A 16,617-nucleotide genomic window follows, 5' to 3' on the forward strand; every position below is an offset into this window, starting at 1 on the left:
TAGTTTTTTTTTATTTATATTTAGCAATAATAATTCTCAGTAGCTGTCCTCTGTATGGCTTTATCACTCTCATTCACATCATTGTGAAAGAATGTTGGCCCACTCCTCTTTACATTGTTGCTCCAGTTCATTGCAGTTTGCAAAGATTTTTTTTTCTGTACAACTCTCTTAAGCTCCCACCACATCATTTCAAGCAGACAAAGGTCTGGACCTTCAACTAACTGTTGCAACACTTGAATATTTAAATTTAACATTATGCTGTTGAGTTTACAAATTTTTTGGGGGTCATAATCCTATTTATGACCCATTTTGGGCTCAGCTGCAGCTGTCAGACATTTGGTGTGAGGTGTATCTATGATGTGTCATCAAACATGGTGCTCTGCGTTATATGCGAAAGACTTTTAATTTGGTCTCATCTTACAAACTATGCTACATTGTTCCAAAATTCTTGTGGTTCATTCAGCTTTGCATACCTGAGCTGGGCTGGCATATTGTTGTTAGAAGTTCTTCTTCAGTCCTTCCAAACAAGCCATTGTTCTTTATAAACATTAACTTTTAATGTGCTAACTGGGGCCAGTAGAGCCTGGGATAGATTTCTTGTTTAGTTTATTTGTTTTTTTAATTTTTAATTTTCTAGTCGTCTGTTGACATAGAAGTGGCTTTCCCTGGTGGGTAGCAACAGTTACTTCTCTAAGATCAGGTTTGTTGTTTTCTTTACGCATTAGGACTGTGCTAGCCTTCACGCTACACCTCTATGTTCCAAAAGAGCAAAGTGCCTAAATGTCTGTTTTATAAAGGTGGTCTTGCTAATCAAGTGCTTTTGTTTAGCACCACACTAAATCCTATAAAAGAAGCAAGGGTGTACTTTTGACACTCAGCCTTTGCATTTTGCTTTCTTTATTATATATGTTTATTGTTGACAGGATGAAAGCAGATTACATTAAATTCTTGGACCTAGTAGAGACAAGATATATATATATATATATATATATATATATATATATATATATATATATATATATATATAGATATATATATATATATATATATCTATATAGATATATACAGGGGTTGGACAATGAAACTGAAACACCTGTCATTTTAGTGTGGGAGGTTTCATGGCTAAATTGGACCAGCCTGGTAGCCAGTCTTCATTGATTGCACATTGCACCAGTAAGAGCAGAGTGTGAAGGTTCAATTAGCAGGGTAAGAGCACAGTTTTGCTCAAAATATTGAAATGCACACAACATTATGGATGACATACCAGAGTTCAGAAGAGGACAAATTGTTGATGCACGTCTTTCTGGCGCATCTGTGACCAAGACAGCAAGTCTTTGTGATGTATCAAGAGCCACGGTATCCAGGGTAATGTCAGCATACCACCAAGAAGGAAGAACCACATCCAACAGGATTAACTGTGGACGCAAGAGGAAGCTGTCTGAAAGGGATGTTCGGGTGCTAACCCAGATTGTATCCAAAAAACATAAAATCACGGCTGCCCAAATCCCGGCAGAATTAAATGTGCACCTCAACTCTCCTGTTTCCACCAGAACTGTCCGTCGGGAGCTCCACAGGGTCAATATACACGGCCGGGCTGCTATAGCCAAACCTTTGGTCACTCATGCCAATGCCAAACGTCGGTTTCAATGGTGCAAGGAGCGCAAATCTTGGGCTGTGGACAATGTGAAACATGTATTGTTTTCTGATGAGTCCACCTTTACTGTTTTCCCCACATCTGGGAGAGTTACGGTGTGGAGAAGCCCCAAAGAAGCGTACCACCCAGACTGTTGCATGCCCAGAGTGAAGCATGGGGTTGGATCAGTGATGGTTTGGGCTGCCATATCATGGCATTCCCTTGGCCCAATACTTGCTAGATGGGCGCGTCACTGTCAAGGACTACCGAACCATTCTTGAGGACCATGTGCATCCAATGGTTCAAACATTGTATCCTGAAGGCGGTGCCTTGTATCAGGATGACAATGAACCAATACACACAGCAAGACTGGTGAAAGATTGGTTTGATGAACATGAAAGTGAAGTTGAACATCTCCCATGGCCTGCACAGTCACCATATCTAAATATTATTGAGCCACTTTGGGGTGTTTTGGAGGAGCAAGTCAGGAAATGTTTTCCTCCACCAGTATCATGTAGTGACCTGGCCACTATCCTGCAAGAAGAATGACTTAAAATCCCTCTGACCACTGTGCGGGACTTGTATATGTCATTCCCAAGACAAATTGACGCTGTATTGGCCGCAAAAGGAGGCCCTACACCATAATAATAAATTATGGTGGTCTAAAACCAGGTGTTTCAGTTTCATTGTCCAACCCCTATATATATAAATTCTTATACATTAAACCCCTTCAGTTAAAACATATGTTTTATACTACTTAAATTCAATTTAAAAGATCATCTGCACATTTAATAGACTTACAAATACATTTCAAGAAAGGCGCAGTTTCCACACTTTACTTCAGTACCACATAATTATAGGACTCTGCCTTGGCTGATTATTCCTATGTCAGCTGCACCATTATTTCCATTAGAGGAAAACTGTCACACAGGCCTATTCTGTTTCCAACATATCCCCAACAGTCTTGACACTTCACAGCAAAGCATTTCATCTTGTGATCAGCGGTTATCAGCCAGAGCCTATTATTAGGTTTACTCAGGAGCCACTCTGTTTCCACCAGTCTGTGCAACGCAGCCTGTAATTTGATTCTTGTTGAGTCATTCCAGGCTAATTCACGGCCATGATCTCCGAGATTGTTTAGGGTGGGGTTTATCAAAACAGTCCTGCTCCTCTTAACAGTGAAAGAGCTGGACTTTAAACTGTGATATGTGTCTCTTCACAAGCCTGATTTTTTAAATTTATTTTATGTGTTTTTTAATTACTTCTGTTCCTTTCTTAGCCCCCTACACCATCCGGAATCTAAGTGATCCGACTCTCACTCACTACGAACTGGACAGTAAGTTTTTGCCTCACGGGAATTAACATCAACATAAAGCACAATAACACACTAATGAAATTTGTAAAAAATAAAAAATAAAAATAAACAAATCAAATTTTCTTTTGAATCTAATTTCTAATTGGATTTTCCAGTTCCAGTGGCCATTGATTAAGGGAATTCAGACTTTTGAGGAACTTTTTGCTGTTTATTGCTGCATTTAAACAATACAAATGCTTTAACCCAGGGAAATGAAGAATCTGTACACAAATATGTTGTCCACAGAAAATATTCATTCCCCTTTACTTTCTTTACATTTTATTATGATAAAAACTTAACCAAATATAATTTTTTTTAAACTGCACAAAACAGTCCACAATGCCAAAGTGACTTTTGGACATTTCTTTGCATTTGTAGAAAATATTTAAGCATTTACACATAATCAGTATGTAAGTATTTTGCTCTGAATCTCAGAATTAGGCTCAGGTGCTTCTAATTTCACCGGATCATTCTTGAGATCCTTCTGTATCTTTATTGGAGTCCAAATGAAGTTGCCTGAAAATGATTGTGAATGAAACAGAGTTATCTCCTGTATATAGGTTCTCACAGTTGACAGTGCATATCAGAACACAAGCCAAGTCAAAGAAATTGTCTTTAGAACCTTAAGATGGCATTGTGTCAAGGTATTAATCTAGAAAAGGATACAAATATATACTGTCAACAGCACCCATCCCGTATATCACTGTGACCTTCATTATTTGAAATTGGAAGAAATGTTCAAGACACCTCCATGAGGACCACACAATCACGTGGCACGTGACATCGCCCGGTACGGCGGCGCTGGGGTCCCACCCTGGAGCTAGGCCTGGGGTCGGGACTCGTCGGAGAGTGCCTGGGGGCCGGGTTGCTCCTCACGGGACCTGTACGGGCCAAGCCCAAACAAGAGACGCGAGGCCATCCCTCAGTGGGCGCTGCATAGTGCCCATCCAGGAGACTCCATTATTCCGCTGGGGGCTTCAACACCCACGTGGGAAACAACAGTGACACCACATAGAGTCCGAGTGGACCATGTTCTCCGCATCTATTGTCGATGCTGCTGCCTGTAGCTGTGGCCATAAGGTCTGCAGTGCCTGCAATCCCTGAACCCGGTGATGGACACCGGCAGTAAGGGACGCTGTCAAGCTGAAGAAGGAGTCCTATCCGCTGTGGTTGGCTTGTGGGACTCCTGAGGCGGCTGACAGGTAACGTGAGGCCAAGCGTGCCGCGGCCCGGGCTGTGGCAGAGGCAAAAACCCAGGCCTGGGAGGAGTTCGGTGAGGCCATGGAGAAGGACATTGTTGGCCTCGAAGCCATTCTGGCAAATCGTCCGGCGCCTCAGGAGGGGGAAGCAGTGCTTCGCCAACACTGTTTACAGTGGGGGTGGGAGGCTGCTGACCTCGACTGGGGACATTATCAGGTGGTGGAAGGAGTACTTCGAGGATCTCCTCAATCCTGCCATCACACATTCCCTGGTGGAAACAGAGGCTGGGGACTTAGAAGACCTGAGACTGTAAATTCTGCCACAAGTAGTGCTTCAACAAATAGTGCTTGGTGAAAAATATAAATTCATGAGTGTGATTACTTGAAACACTGGATTAACAAGCTTTTGAATAAAAGACATTGCACATCTTTCTGAAAAGCTAGTTTTGCTTTGCCATTAGGGGATACTGGGGGATCTTTGAGAAATAATCTATTTTAGAATAAGTCAAAATGTGGAACAACTGAAGGCCTGTGAATACTCTCTGATGGCATTGTATTTTCAAGCACAGACTATGAAAGCCCAGCTCTTTGTACTTACATTTTTTCTCCTGTACCTTCATACTGAAGCATACAGATTTGCCATAATGAGAGTCCTTATGGCGTTCAGAACAAAAGTGTATTTTGACAAAAATTATTCATAGCAGGACATTCTCATTTAATTCACAGTAACTATTGTGGGCGAGTGCCTATTTAAATGAATTTTGATTAATATTAATATTATCACTGACTCCAGCTGATTGGACACCAGTCAGGGAAGGTATGTGCAATCACATTGTCCCAGTTAACGGGAGAAATGACTTTTTGACCTATGCAGGTCAAACTGATGCTTGTTACCTACTAACCATACATGTGAAAATGTTTCCCTCTGACTCAGAGCTAAGTAAACACAAGCGCTATGAAATACGCATGAGTGTATACAACGCTGTCGGTGAGGGGCCAGGCAGCCCACCCCAGGAGGTGTTTGTCGGGGAGGCAGGTATGTGTGCCTCTTTGCTTACTTTTGTTAGTTAAAGGAATTAGTAACCCATCCAAAGTACTAACCCTTTTGATGGGTTAGTACCATGCAAAACATTTGGGTTCTGTTTGAGTCTTCAGATTTATGTACTTGAAGTTGCAACACATTCTGCTTGAGAAATAGGTGCAAGTCCTAAGAAAATGACAAAAGATGGGAAAAGCCCGAACACTTGTGACATGGGGTTTAAATATCTATGGCTGTGTTAAGCTTAAAGAGGCAGTTTGGTACCATTATTTTGGCCCCTCTTTCACAAAAGGATAATTACAAATCAATTGAAACATTTTGTAGACTTATGTTACAATGCCTTCAAAACTTTTAATTGAACCTTTTACACATTTTTGTGATGTTACAGGCACAAACTTCAATAAATACTATTATGATTCTATCTGATATAGAAATGCAAAGTAGTGCATAACTGGGAAGTGGAAGGAAAATGGTAAATGGTTTTCAAAACTTTTTACCACTTAAAAGCAGAGCAGTGTGCTCTTTATTTGTATTCACCCTGCTTTACTATTGACATCCCCAAATAAATTCTAGGAATAAACCTGTAGTGAACGTTGAGGATGGGCAAGGTTCAAATAATATCCCAATTTTGAACATATCTCAGAGCACTGTTCAGTCCATGGTGTAAAAAGCAGCTGCAAAATTGACATGACATGGCCATCCACCTAGATTGACAGCAAAGAGAAAATTACTCAAAGAAGCAGCAAAGAGGACCATGGTAACCTTAGAGGAACTGCAGAGATCTACAGCTCAGGTGGGAGAATCTGACAGGACGCTGCACTCCAAAAACCTGGTCATTACGAGAGAGTGGTAAGATGAAAGCCATTGTTGAAAGAAAGCCATTATAAGTTCTGGTTGAATTGTGCTATAAACCAAAGAGGGATCACAGCTTACAAGTATAAGAAGGTGCTTTTGGTCAGATGATGCACATCACCCCCTTCAATAACATGTAAGTGGCAACATCATGCTGCGTAGCTGATTTTCTTCAGCAGGGACATGGAAACAGGTCACATGAGTTAATTGGAAGATAAGGGGAGTACAGGACAATCCTTCAAGAAAACCCTTTAACGCTGCAAAAGACTTGAGAGTGGAGCAAAAATTCCCCTTCCAACAAAAAACAATGCTAAGCACACCATGAGCTACAGTAGCACAGCGAAGGTTTAGATCAAAGCATGTCCATCTGTTAGAATGGCCCAGTCAAAGTCCACACCTGAATTCAATTAAGAATTATTAATTGCAGGTGCCCACATTTGCAGCTTCAATTGTAGTGAAAGGTGGCGTGTTGATTCAGTGTGTTTTGAATACAAATGCATGTTCATCTTTTCAGATTAATTTTGTAAAATGTTTTGTGAATCATGTATAATTTCCCTCCACTTTCTAGTACACTAGACCAAATACTTTGTGTATATACCAACACATTGAAATCCCATAAAATACAATGAAGTGTTTGGCTGTTGCTTGAAAACGTAATTTTATTAAGACACTTTGTTCTTGACACTTTTTATATATTGTAAATATAAACTGTTTGCTTTACCTACTTTTTATTCGTATTTCCATGTGACAGTCCCAACAGCCCCACCACAGAATGTTGTTATTCAGTCAGCAACGGCTACCCAGTTGGACGTCACATGGGATCCTCCCCCTGTGAACTCACAGAATGGAGACATCCAGGGCTACAAGGTCAGATTTCCATGCTGTCAAGTCCTAAATGTTGTATTGGTCCACCTTTGTATGATATATTTAAATAATAATGTCTTAAAGGAATATACTGGTCAAGAAGTAAAAAATCCAATGATCACACTATAGCTAGCTAAAAAGTTGTGCTAATGATAATAATAATTTAATAACAAGTTAGCCAACCTTTGGGCTTACACTGTTTTCTTTAGTTGACATAAAACAGAGCATAATTTCAAAGAAAAAAACATGACATATTGAGTTAGTGTTGTAATAAATATATCAGAAAAGAAATTTAACATTTCCAATTATTCTTTCTGAAATCTTTTTGTGTACAGTCTGGGGGTTTCTTTGGTGTTGCAAAATAACAATAAAAGTCAAGACCAGGGATCCCCAACTAAAATAACAGGAGGTCCAATACCTCCATCATCCAAAACTTTGAGGTCCGAACATTTTAAATCAACGGACAAAAGTATTTTCTTTCATTTTTATTTAACATCTAATTAACACTAGAGTTTTTGGTTTTTAACTACTGATCAATTATTCATAAGCCCATGAAATCATCTGCTGAACAGAAAAGTGCACTCCAATGTAAGAAGCAAAGTAAGAATACCAAACGCACTTTGAATGGCACAGTCGAGTTGGGTCTGTACATCTTGGTAACAGTTATGCACTCCTTGTTGTGCTTGTGGTGGACATGGCAATTTGCTTAACCTTTTCCTAAAGTTGTGTCCTTCTTTTCCATCTAAAAGTGTTTTTGCCACAATTTCCATGCACTCTTTGATCATTTTCCAGTCAGTGAAAGGCTTTTTGTGTTTTCCTAAAATCCACTGTTCTAGCAGTTATTATGATGAGCATATGTGTAGAAATAAATGTGTGTGTTTGTGTTGAATGGGTGTATGTGCGCAAGTTTGTCACCTGGAGGTGTACAGTTGTTAAAGTGGCGAGAAAGGTAGAAGGCCTGCAATACACAGCATTCAAGACCAGCAAAGGACAGTTGGCCTCAGCTCCAGAAGGTCGCAGCAGCCCTAGGCTGACAGGCACACGACGTCTCGCCAAGGCGGCCATATGCCTCTTATAGAGGTAGGTTCATCAGTAAAACAAAGGAGCAGCAGCCCCCAGGCAAAAGGGGCAAAGGCTTTGACATAGGGCACGGGCCCCCCCCGACCCAGCCATAATAGCCATCTCCCGCTTGCGCAGGCCAAGCCTGGGACCCAGTCCCCCCAGTGGCCCATAGCCCGCACCAGCTCCTGGCAGCAAGACAGCCTAGCACCAAGCAGGTGAGACCCCAACACGGTGGGCAGGCTCCAGCACATTGCGCCAGCCAAAACTCAGAAGGACCAAGGAAGATAGGGCACATAACCATCCCATCTGATAAAATGGTCCTTGGAAGTTCAAGAGGGAGGGATTTCCACCAGTGCCCAGCGTAGCCACTGTGGCCCATGGCCGGCCTGACACATCCCCAGGAGCCATAGGCCAACCGACGCATCCCCCACCCCCGCCCCCCACAGGCTGTCAGACATGTACTGATAGCGATGCTTTTAAAACAGCTATGCTGCTTAATTGAAGGCCTGATAAATGGAATATCTAAAATACAGATTTCCCTAAAAAGCATTTGTTCAATTTTTATCCATAGAGGATATGATGGATTTTTTCAAATCCATTTGAATATATCTATAAATCTATGTTCCAGGTAACATTTATAAAAGCTTTGAAGTTCCAGTCCCCCAAAACCTTAAGCCTTTTGTAAAGTTTTGAAACCTATGCATGGAGGTTTAGATGTTTAAAAAAAGTTTGACATGATAGAATCTAAGCTTTTGAACCAAGTCTGAGGTGTTTTAACTGGCATCATAGAGAGGATATAACTTATTTGAAGGAGGACCATCATCTTAATTGCAGACACTCTTCCCATGCATGAGAAAATGAAAGTTCTTCAGTGTGTGAGGTCATGTTCTAATAGTTTACTTAATTTAATTGTTATATTTCATATTGAAAAGATTCTAAAACTGTTAAGTTTCAGTTTTCAAATTTTAAGCGGATAAGCCCATATGTAACAGACGGTGATGTTAGCATTTATTTTCAATATATCATTTTTCCAACATGTATTACCGCTTAGACATTCATACATAGACCTTAAAACTGTAGAATTATTGTTCAAAAAAGCTTAAAAAAACCTTTGACAATATGATATTTTGGAGAAACAGAAATTATTGAGTTTGGAGAATTGTAGGAGTTTTATAAATTGTCGTTTTATAAATAAAAGTGAATGGACATGCTCATCCTTAAAAAGATGTTGGCATGAAATGTGTGGTGTTGGTGAAAGGTTGTGAATCTCCATCATATTCTACAGCTATGCTGAAATCATTTATACCCCCTTGAAGAGTTTGGCTTAAAATTGTCTTTTAATTTGCCAACATGTTTCTTCTAATTGGAAGCAATTTTAACATTTTGGTGTGGCCCAGCCAGAGCAAAACTTTGTGTATTTTTCAATGACTTTTCAATGTTATTTTTGTCTTATCTACTTTTTATTCTGTGTTGTTTTTTTTTTTCACTTCTCTTTAGGTTTTATACCATCAGCCTGCCAGGGACTATACAGATACAAATGAGTCCATTCACTAAATCTGGCAAATTTACAGGGTTTAACGATGTTCATTAAATGGCCGTCATTTCTTTTAAATAGAGAAATAAATAAATAAAGTGTTCTGAAATTGACTGAAAATCTTGGAATTGTAGTGTGGAAACCATATGGAATCGTGGAACTTCAATATACTTTTTCTTCCATTAGTATACATTTTTCCAGACAGAAGCAACTGTATATGTAATTCATGTAATATGTAATATTTGCAATATTCCTTTTAGATTTACTTTTGGGAGTTCCAGCGTAAGAACGAGACAGAGCGGCTGCGGACTCTTTTCATGCCAGAGAGGGGGGTGAAACTGAAGAACCTGACTGGTTACACCACATACATGATCAGCGTGGCCCCCTTTAACGCTGCGGGTGATGGACCCCGCAGCCCTCCAACAAGGGGACGTACTCAGCAAGCTGGTAAGTCCAGCAGAAACATCTTTCAATAAATACTTAAATTCTTTAATCAGTATAAAATAGCTTAACAACCATTAAAGGGGAATTAAGCAGAGCAAATATCTCTACTCTGGAGAGAATGAAAACAAGGTGAAGACAAATGTTGACAGGATGACGTGACTAAAACAGATAGATTAGAGAGAGTGTATGGTTCTGTTCATTCATTAGTCCTAGTTTTGTGCTGTTGTTGATTCGGAGAGCCCTCAGAGTTCCCTCAAAGCAGAACAGTCAACCACAAGAAAAGAATGAAGCGACAATGATGCTAATCATTGCTGTCAGCGTGGTAAAAGATGTTAGGAGAGCCACATACTGAGCATAAGTTTCAAATCAGCTGACCCATTCGTTATGAAAGAAGCTCTAAGGGTAAAGTCGTGTTGTGTGTACAGCCTCATCATCCCTTTTCTTACTGTTATTTTTTTTTCATCTTCTATCTATTTCTGACTCATGGGACTTTTTGCTTGCACCCCATCAGAAATGTATCAAAACAATCTTTATCTCCCCTGCTTCAAGAGAGCTGTTTTATGTAACCCTACTACCATTTGTCAGACTGAAAAAACTTAAAAAGAAGCTGTTTAAAGTTTCTACTTTTCCCTCAGATAGGATTGTTGTACAATGAAGAGGCAGAAGAAAAGCTGGAAAGTGTGAAGGAAAGAACATTGGGGAGACAACAGTCCCAACCATTTAGAAAGTATATCTTCTTTGAGAGTATCAGCTCTTGTCTGACAAGTTTAAGGACAAATACAGCCATTTTTACATTTTTCATTATTTACACACAGTGTATTAAGTCCACAGCCTCGAATGTATGATACTGTGATTTTTTGTGACATGCCATCAAAACGTAGTGCAGAAATGTGAAGAGTAAAAGGAAAATGATATATGCTTTTCAAAAAGTTTTGTAAAGAAATGTTGAAAAGTGTGGTATGCATGTGCATTCAACCCCCCTGAGTTAATACTTAAGTCCACCATTCTCTACATTCTCTACCAGCTTTATGCATCTTAAAACTGAAATCAGGCTTTCACCCATGATTTCACTGTAATTAGCTTCACTCATCTCAGCTCTGATCAGCTTCCCTATCTCTGCTGAAGAAAAGCATTCCCACAGCATGATGCCATCACTACCCTGTTTCACAGTGTGGATGGTTTGTATATTGGGGGCTGTGCTAGTTTTTCACCTCCCAGTGTTTTGCATATAGGTCAGAAAACTTTATTTGGTCTCATGTGATCAGAGCAAATTCTTCCACAAGTTTACCATCCCCTTCATGGCTTATGGCAAACTGCAAATGGTACTTATCATTCAACAATAGCTTTCTACTAGCTACCTTTTAATGAACTATTTGAAATGTGCGTGGAGTGTGTGATTAATCGACAGCTTCTTCCCACCTGAGCTATGAATTTCTGCAGCTCCTCCAGAGTTGGCCTCTTTGCTTTCTTGAAGAATGCTCTCCTTGTCCTTGCTTGTCAGTTTAGGTGGACACCCATGTTTTGGTAGGTTTTCAGTTGTGCTAATGTCACAGTAGGGTTTTGGGGTGGAACGAAGTGCAGACAAGAGCTCGGGTACAGCATTTCAAGCGGTCTTCAGTTTATTCAAAATATCAAAAAGGAAACAAAAACATTGCAGATGTAAACCAGAGTCAGAAATCCAAACTTACAAAGTTTCTGCAGGAACATGCGGAACTCAAAGCATGGACGAGGGCAATGAACGAAGGTGAGAGACGAGAGGAACCAGCAAAGGGCAATGAAACAAAACCAACTAATATACAGAGGGAGAACAAAGGCAGGTAATCAAAGGAACTAAGAACAGGTGAGACAAGGAGGCAGAGGGAGCAGGTGAACCTAATAAAACCAAAGCATGAGGAAAGGGACTAAAGACAACACAGTAAGCAGACCTAAATGAAACTATAAACCAAGATAAAAATAAAGCATAAGAATCAAGGATAAACATGAACTGAAGGACACAAGAACCTAAGAACTTAGTAAAACAGAAACCATAAGGAAACCCTGACTACAAAAGTAAACAAACCTAAACCAACACTGATAGAATAAAACTAAGAATGAAGCAGATGAAACAAGGACTAGAATAAAAGAGGAGAGGCTGGGGAACAAGGATGAACTAGGTGAACAAAGCTAAGAAGAACAGGAGAATAAAGGGAACTTAAACCAAGTAATAACTAAAAGGGGAAAACAAATGACGAGAGGAGTAACAAAAAAGAAACTAATAAATAAGAGAGTGCCAGAGAACTCTGATAAATAATAATAATCATAATAAGGAAACCCTTCTAAGAAAACAGGAAAGTGACGCAAAGGGAACTAGGAGCGAGGAGAGCACACCGGGGGGCAGAAGATAACCCAAAACAGAAAACCACAACGAACATGAATACAAAACACAAATAAGAAATATCTAGCTAAAAGGTAAACAAAAACACAAAACCAAAAGCAAAGACCAAAATGTCGCACCACGACAGCTAAACTCTTTTCATTTTCAGATGATGGACTGAACAGGGGTCTGTAAAATGTTCAAAGCTTGCAATAAAGTTTAATATCCTAACCCTGCTTTACATCTTCTCACAACTTTATCTCTGACCTGCCGGCTTTGTTCCTTGGTCTGGTGGTGTGTGTTAACTAATGTCACATACAGATGGACCAATTTCCTAAAATATTCATTTTAAAGACAATTAGTTGCACTGATTATGTTGCACTGATGCATTGATTATATTTAGAGCTATCGAAGTTCAAATGCAGATCAAATTCTTTAGATTTCTGATGGGAAAACATTTTTGTATCCCTTTTCATCGAATTGAATATTATGCACTATTTTGTGATTTGTTCATCACATAAAATTCCAATAAAGCACATGTGTATTATAAGAAAACAAAAGGAGGACAAGATCAAGAGCTAGTAGCTTGCAATGCACTGTAGGCTGAGCTTTATTTCAAGCACAAGCTCGGCCCACCTTAATGGGGCCTGGAGGATTACTTTGACCTGGGTCAGATGGTGTTTGTATCAGAGGCAGAACCTTTTAACCTGCTTTTATTTTAACAAAACTCTAGAGCTGACCCAATCAGTGCTGTTCAGTCTGTGTACAAGTGACTCTCTTCAAAACCATTAACTTGAAGTTGTAGAACTGCAGCATCCACAGTTTTACAGCACTTCCTCTAGATCAGCAGTGAGGAAATCCACAGATCAAATTGTTTAAAGCTTTAGATTTAGAGTTTAATGAGAGGAAAGTTATCACTACACTTTGGCAAACACACACAGTTGTGAGCTTCAAGATGGGCCTCGAGTTAATACCAAGTTTAAGCAATCACAGTAACCTCAACTAAAAAGCTATAAAAGCCAGCAATATACTGTTTTCCAATTGATGAAACTGAGATTGCAGATGTTTTGGTCACTATTTTCCACACTCGTGCAGAGTACTAAAATATGAGGGCCTACTATGTATTTTTTTACTATATCTGTTTCAATAATTGTTTTATACATTGCTCTGAGCCATATAGCATTAATAAGCTATATTAAACTGTATTAATTTATGAATGTGACAAGATAGCAAAGCACACAAGCAGATTAGGCATCATGTTACCCCAGTTGTTAAAAACTTCTTGCTAGTCCTGGGTCTTTTCCTCTCTTTCACCTTGCTGAGAGTCTGAAAACGTAACTGCCAGGGAGGCATCCGCTTTGGGGAAAGGAGTCATTATGAGTCCTGCTCAGCCAATCAGAGGCAGACTTTGAAAACATGTAACCACACTGCACGCAAGTCAACCTACATGAAAAATTCTTATCATGTTCGGTTCTATCACATTCTTTAGCGTCAGGAGAAGATCAAAAATAAAAACAAACTATCCTTGTTTATAAAACTATCTCCAAGGTTTCAAACGTATTCATTTTGTTAAATGATTGGTCAAGGATTTGTCCTTGAAGAAAAGCAGTTCTTGCGAGTGAATGGATAGAGATCTTGGTAGTTGTGTGCACGAAAGCCCTCGTACCTGTCAAACATTGTTGTTGCTCATGTCCAAAGTTTTGTCTACTAAACCCTTTAAACATAGTGACTTTTTTTTAATATTTGATTCATATACCTTCCAGCTCCAAGTGCCCCGAATATCATCCATTTCAGTGAGCTGACCACTACTTCAGTCAACGTGTCCTGGGGTGAACCCACCTTCCCTAATGGCATCCTTGAAGGCTACCGTCTGGTTTATGAGCCAATAACACCTGTGGATGGTAATCTCTCATCCTTACTGACTTGAACTGAATGGCTGTTGACTTGTTGACTACTTTGTTTTGTACTGGATACATTAAAATCACTGACTGAAGGTGGAGCACTTTGGATTTGTCTGAATCAAATCATCTCACTGTTTTAAACAACTCACATTACTGCAACTCTTTATGAAGTGCCTGCTTTTATTCCATATAATACACAAGATTTTAAGAATAAATTCAAATTAATAACTTGATAACTCTGTACCTGTGTGTGTGCATGTTCACTTGGCTGTGCTGAGTGTGCTCCCCCCATTGCCTGGCTTGTGAAAGACCTGCTCTAAATGTGGTGTGTTTGTCCAGACCCCTCAGTGGCCTGTGCCGACTGTCTTCACTCCCCCTCCCCCCCAGGCGTCAGTAAGACAGTTACAGTGGACGTGAAGGGGAGCGGCCCCCTCTGGTTGAAACTCAGAGACTTGGCTGATGGCGTCACATACAACTTCCGCATACAGGCCAAGACCTTTATCTATGGGCCGGAGGTGGAGGCCAATATCACCACTGGGCCAGGAGAAGGTAGTTGTCATGAATTCTATTTTGAAATAAAAGGGACCTTAGTTTTCTGTAAAATATGCTCTGTGAAGTAGTTGTGAGCCATCACTGTTTTACCTGCAATAAAAACAATATTCAAATTCCAGGTTAAAGTTTGTTTTAATGGGGCCTAATCTTTAGCTGCTCAAACGTGAAAATTCCATGCCTTCCATCAGATGGTTTTTTGCACAGGTGTTAATGGTGAGCTACTATGACCTACTCTTGTCACAAGCTGAGATGAGAATTTGAGACATAAACTTTGCTCAAAGTTTTGAACTTGAGTCTCTTAAGTGGTTTTTATATAGTACGGGGTGAAAGTAAGCCATTAAGTTAGAGACATTCATGAGGTGACAAATCAATCAAGATCCACTCCACACCTTTTTTTTAGATCATGCTCAGCCAAGGCTGAACAAACAACCATGTTGAAGAAACCTGAATACTGGACACCATGCTGTTAAACCATTGTTCATAAATCATGACAGCAAATTGTTAAATGTTTGTGTGGTTATTGATATTAAAGCAGAACAAGCAGACAACAGTGCATTATTTAAATTCATTATCTACATCAATGAAGTGTAATAGGCAACTTAGAAGGCATGCATTCATCCCATAGGAGAACAATTATTTTGGTCTTTAGAGAATTGAGACTTCATTTTGACTTAGAAAAAACTACTTTTAAGAGCTTTTAAGTTGGCCCTAACTTGCTTTTCGCTAGCTGTTGATCCCGAATCAAGGAGACGTTCTAAACGGACACTCAAGCTAATGCCCTTCGCAGATCAGGGCTGAATTACAAGCAAATTTCTGCCTTTAAATCTACACCAGCACAAACATGTAGTAGCAGCTGAAATGAATGAGATGGCTAAGTATTTTATACGTCATTCTATTGTTTATGAGGCAGTGTTTAGTTTGTAACATTTGTTTTTTCAATCAAACAAAGTCTGTGTTACTATTCATACATACCCTGCTGCTTATCAGTATGAGTTCTGTCTTTCTGAGCTACAGCACTTCATTTGCATGATTTATGCAGATATGAGACTCGGAAATAATAATTGATGGATGGATACATTGAGCAGCCATTGTGCAGACAGCTACATGCAGCAACACAGACATTTGGTTGAAAAAAGTATTTTACAAAATCTGTTACATGCAAATGTAATACAGCTAAAATAATATTTGCTATAATGCTGGTTCAAGCTGCTCGAATATATTCACAATTTTCAAGCTTAGTTCATTTAATGTACATTTCAAAAGTAAATTTTTTAAATTTAGAAAAAATGGCTCTGAATTGAAGTTGAATTGAATTTATCATAGCGCACAATTGAGCACAACATTATCACTATCATGACCACAGTCGGTAGCGGTTAGCTAATATACGGACTCTTTATGACTACTCCAAATGTCTCCTTTTAACAAATAAAAACAAATTTTTCCTTTTAAACTTTGGCCTTCCTTTTCAGGAGCCCCAGGACCACCTGGAGAGCCTTTTATAACACGTTACGGGTCAGGCCTGACCATTCACTGGACGGGTGGTGACCCAGGACGTGCTCCTATAACAAGATACGTCATCGAGGCCAGACCTTCAGGTGGGAATTCTTAGACCAGATCCATGCTAAATCCCAAAACTGCAAAAACTGAAATTGGCTGCTTTTTCCACATGCAAAATGGGCTTTTGGAATTCATAGAAAGTGTATATTTGCTTCAACTTATTAAAAACACACAGTGCCAGTTTTATGTATTGCATCTGCATTACATTTTTTTCTCAAGCTGTTAGCATTACATTTCAGCAGTGGGTAATAAAGGTTAGTCATTCAAAAAAAG

At 39.5% G+C, this 16,617-nt stretch overlaps 1 protein-coding gene across 1 annotated transcript in view; it reads left to right on the forward strand.

Annotated features, from left to right (window-relative positions):
* The window catches only part of sdk2b (sidekick cell adhesion molecule 2b), a 543,702-nt gene that overhangs the window by 501,240 nt on the left and 25,845 nt on the right, over nt 1-16,617 (forward strand). The window contains exons 34-40 of the mRNA XM_047377275.1: nt 2,913-2,969; nt 5,121-5,222; nt 6,829-6,944; nt 9,798-9,984; nt 14,098-14,235; nt 14,575-14,784; nt 16,257-16,382. Of these exons, the coding sequence (XP_047233231.1) occupies nt 2,913-2,969; nt 5,121-5,222; nt 6,829-6,944; nt 9,798-9,984; nt 14,098-14,235; nt 14,575-14,784; nt 16,257-16,382 (936 nt within the window). The remainder of the gene's footprint in view (nt 1-2,912; nt 2,970-5,120; nt 5,223-6,828; nt 6,945-9,797; nt 9,985-14,097; nt 14,236-14,574; nt 14,785-16,256; nt 16,383-16,617) is intronic.

The sequence above is a fragment of the Girardinichthys multiradiatus genome, chromosome 10 (genome assembly GCF_021462225.1).
Source record: "Girardinichthys multiradiatus isolate DD_20200921_A chromosome 10, DD_fGirMul_XY1, whole genome shotgun sequence".
Taxonomy (NCBI): domain Eukaryota; kingdom Metazoa; phylum Chordata; class Actinopteri; order Cyprinodontiformes; family Goodeidae; genus Girardinichthys; species Girardinichthys multiradiatus.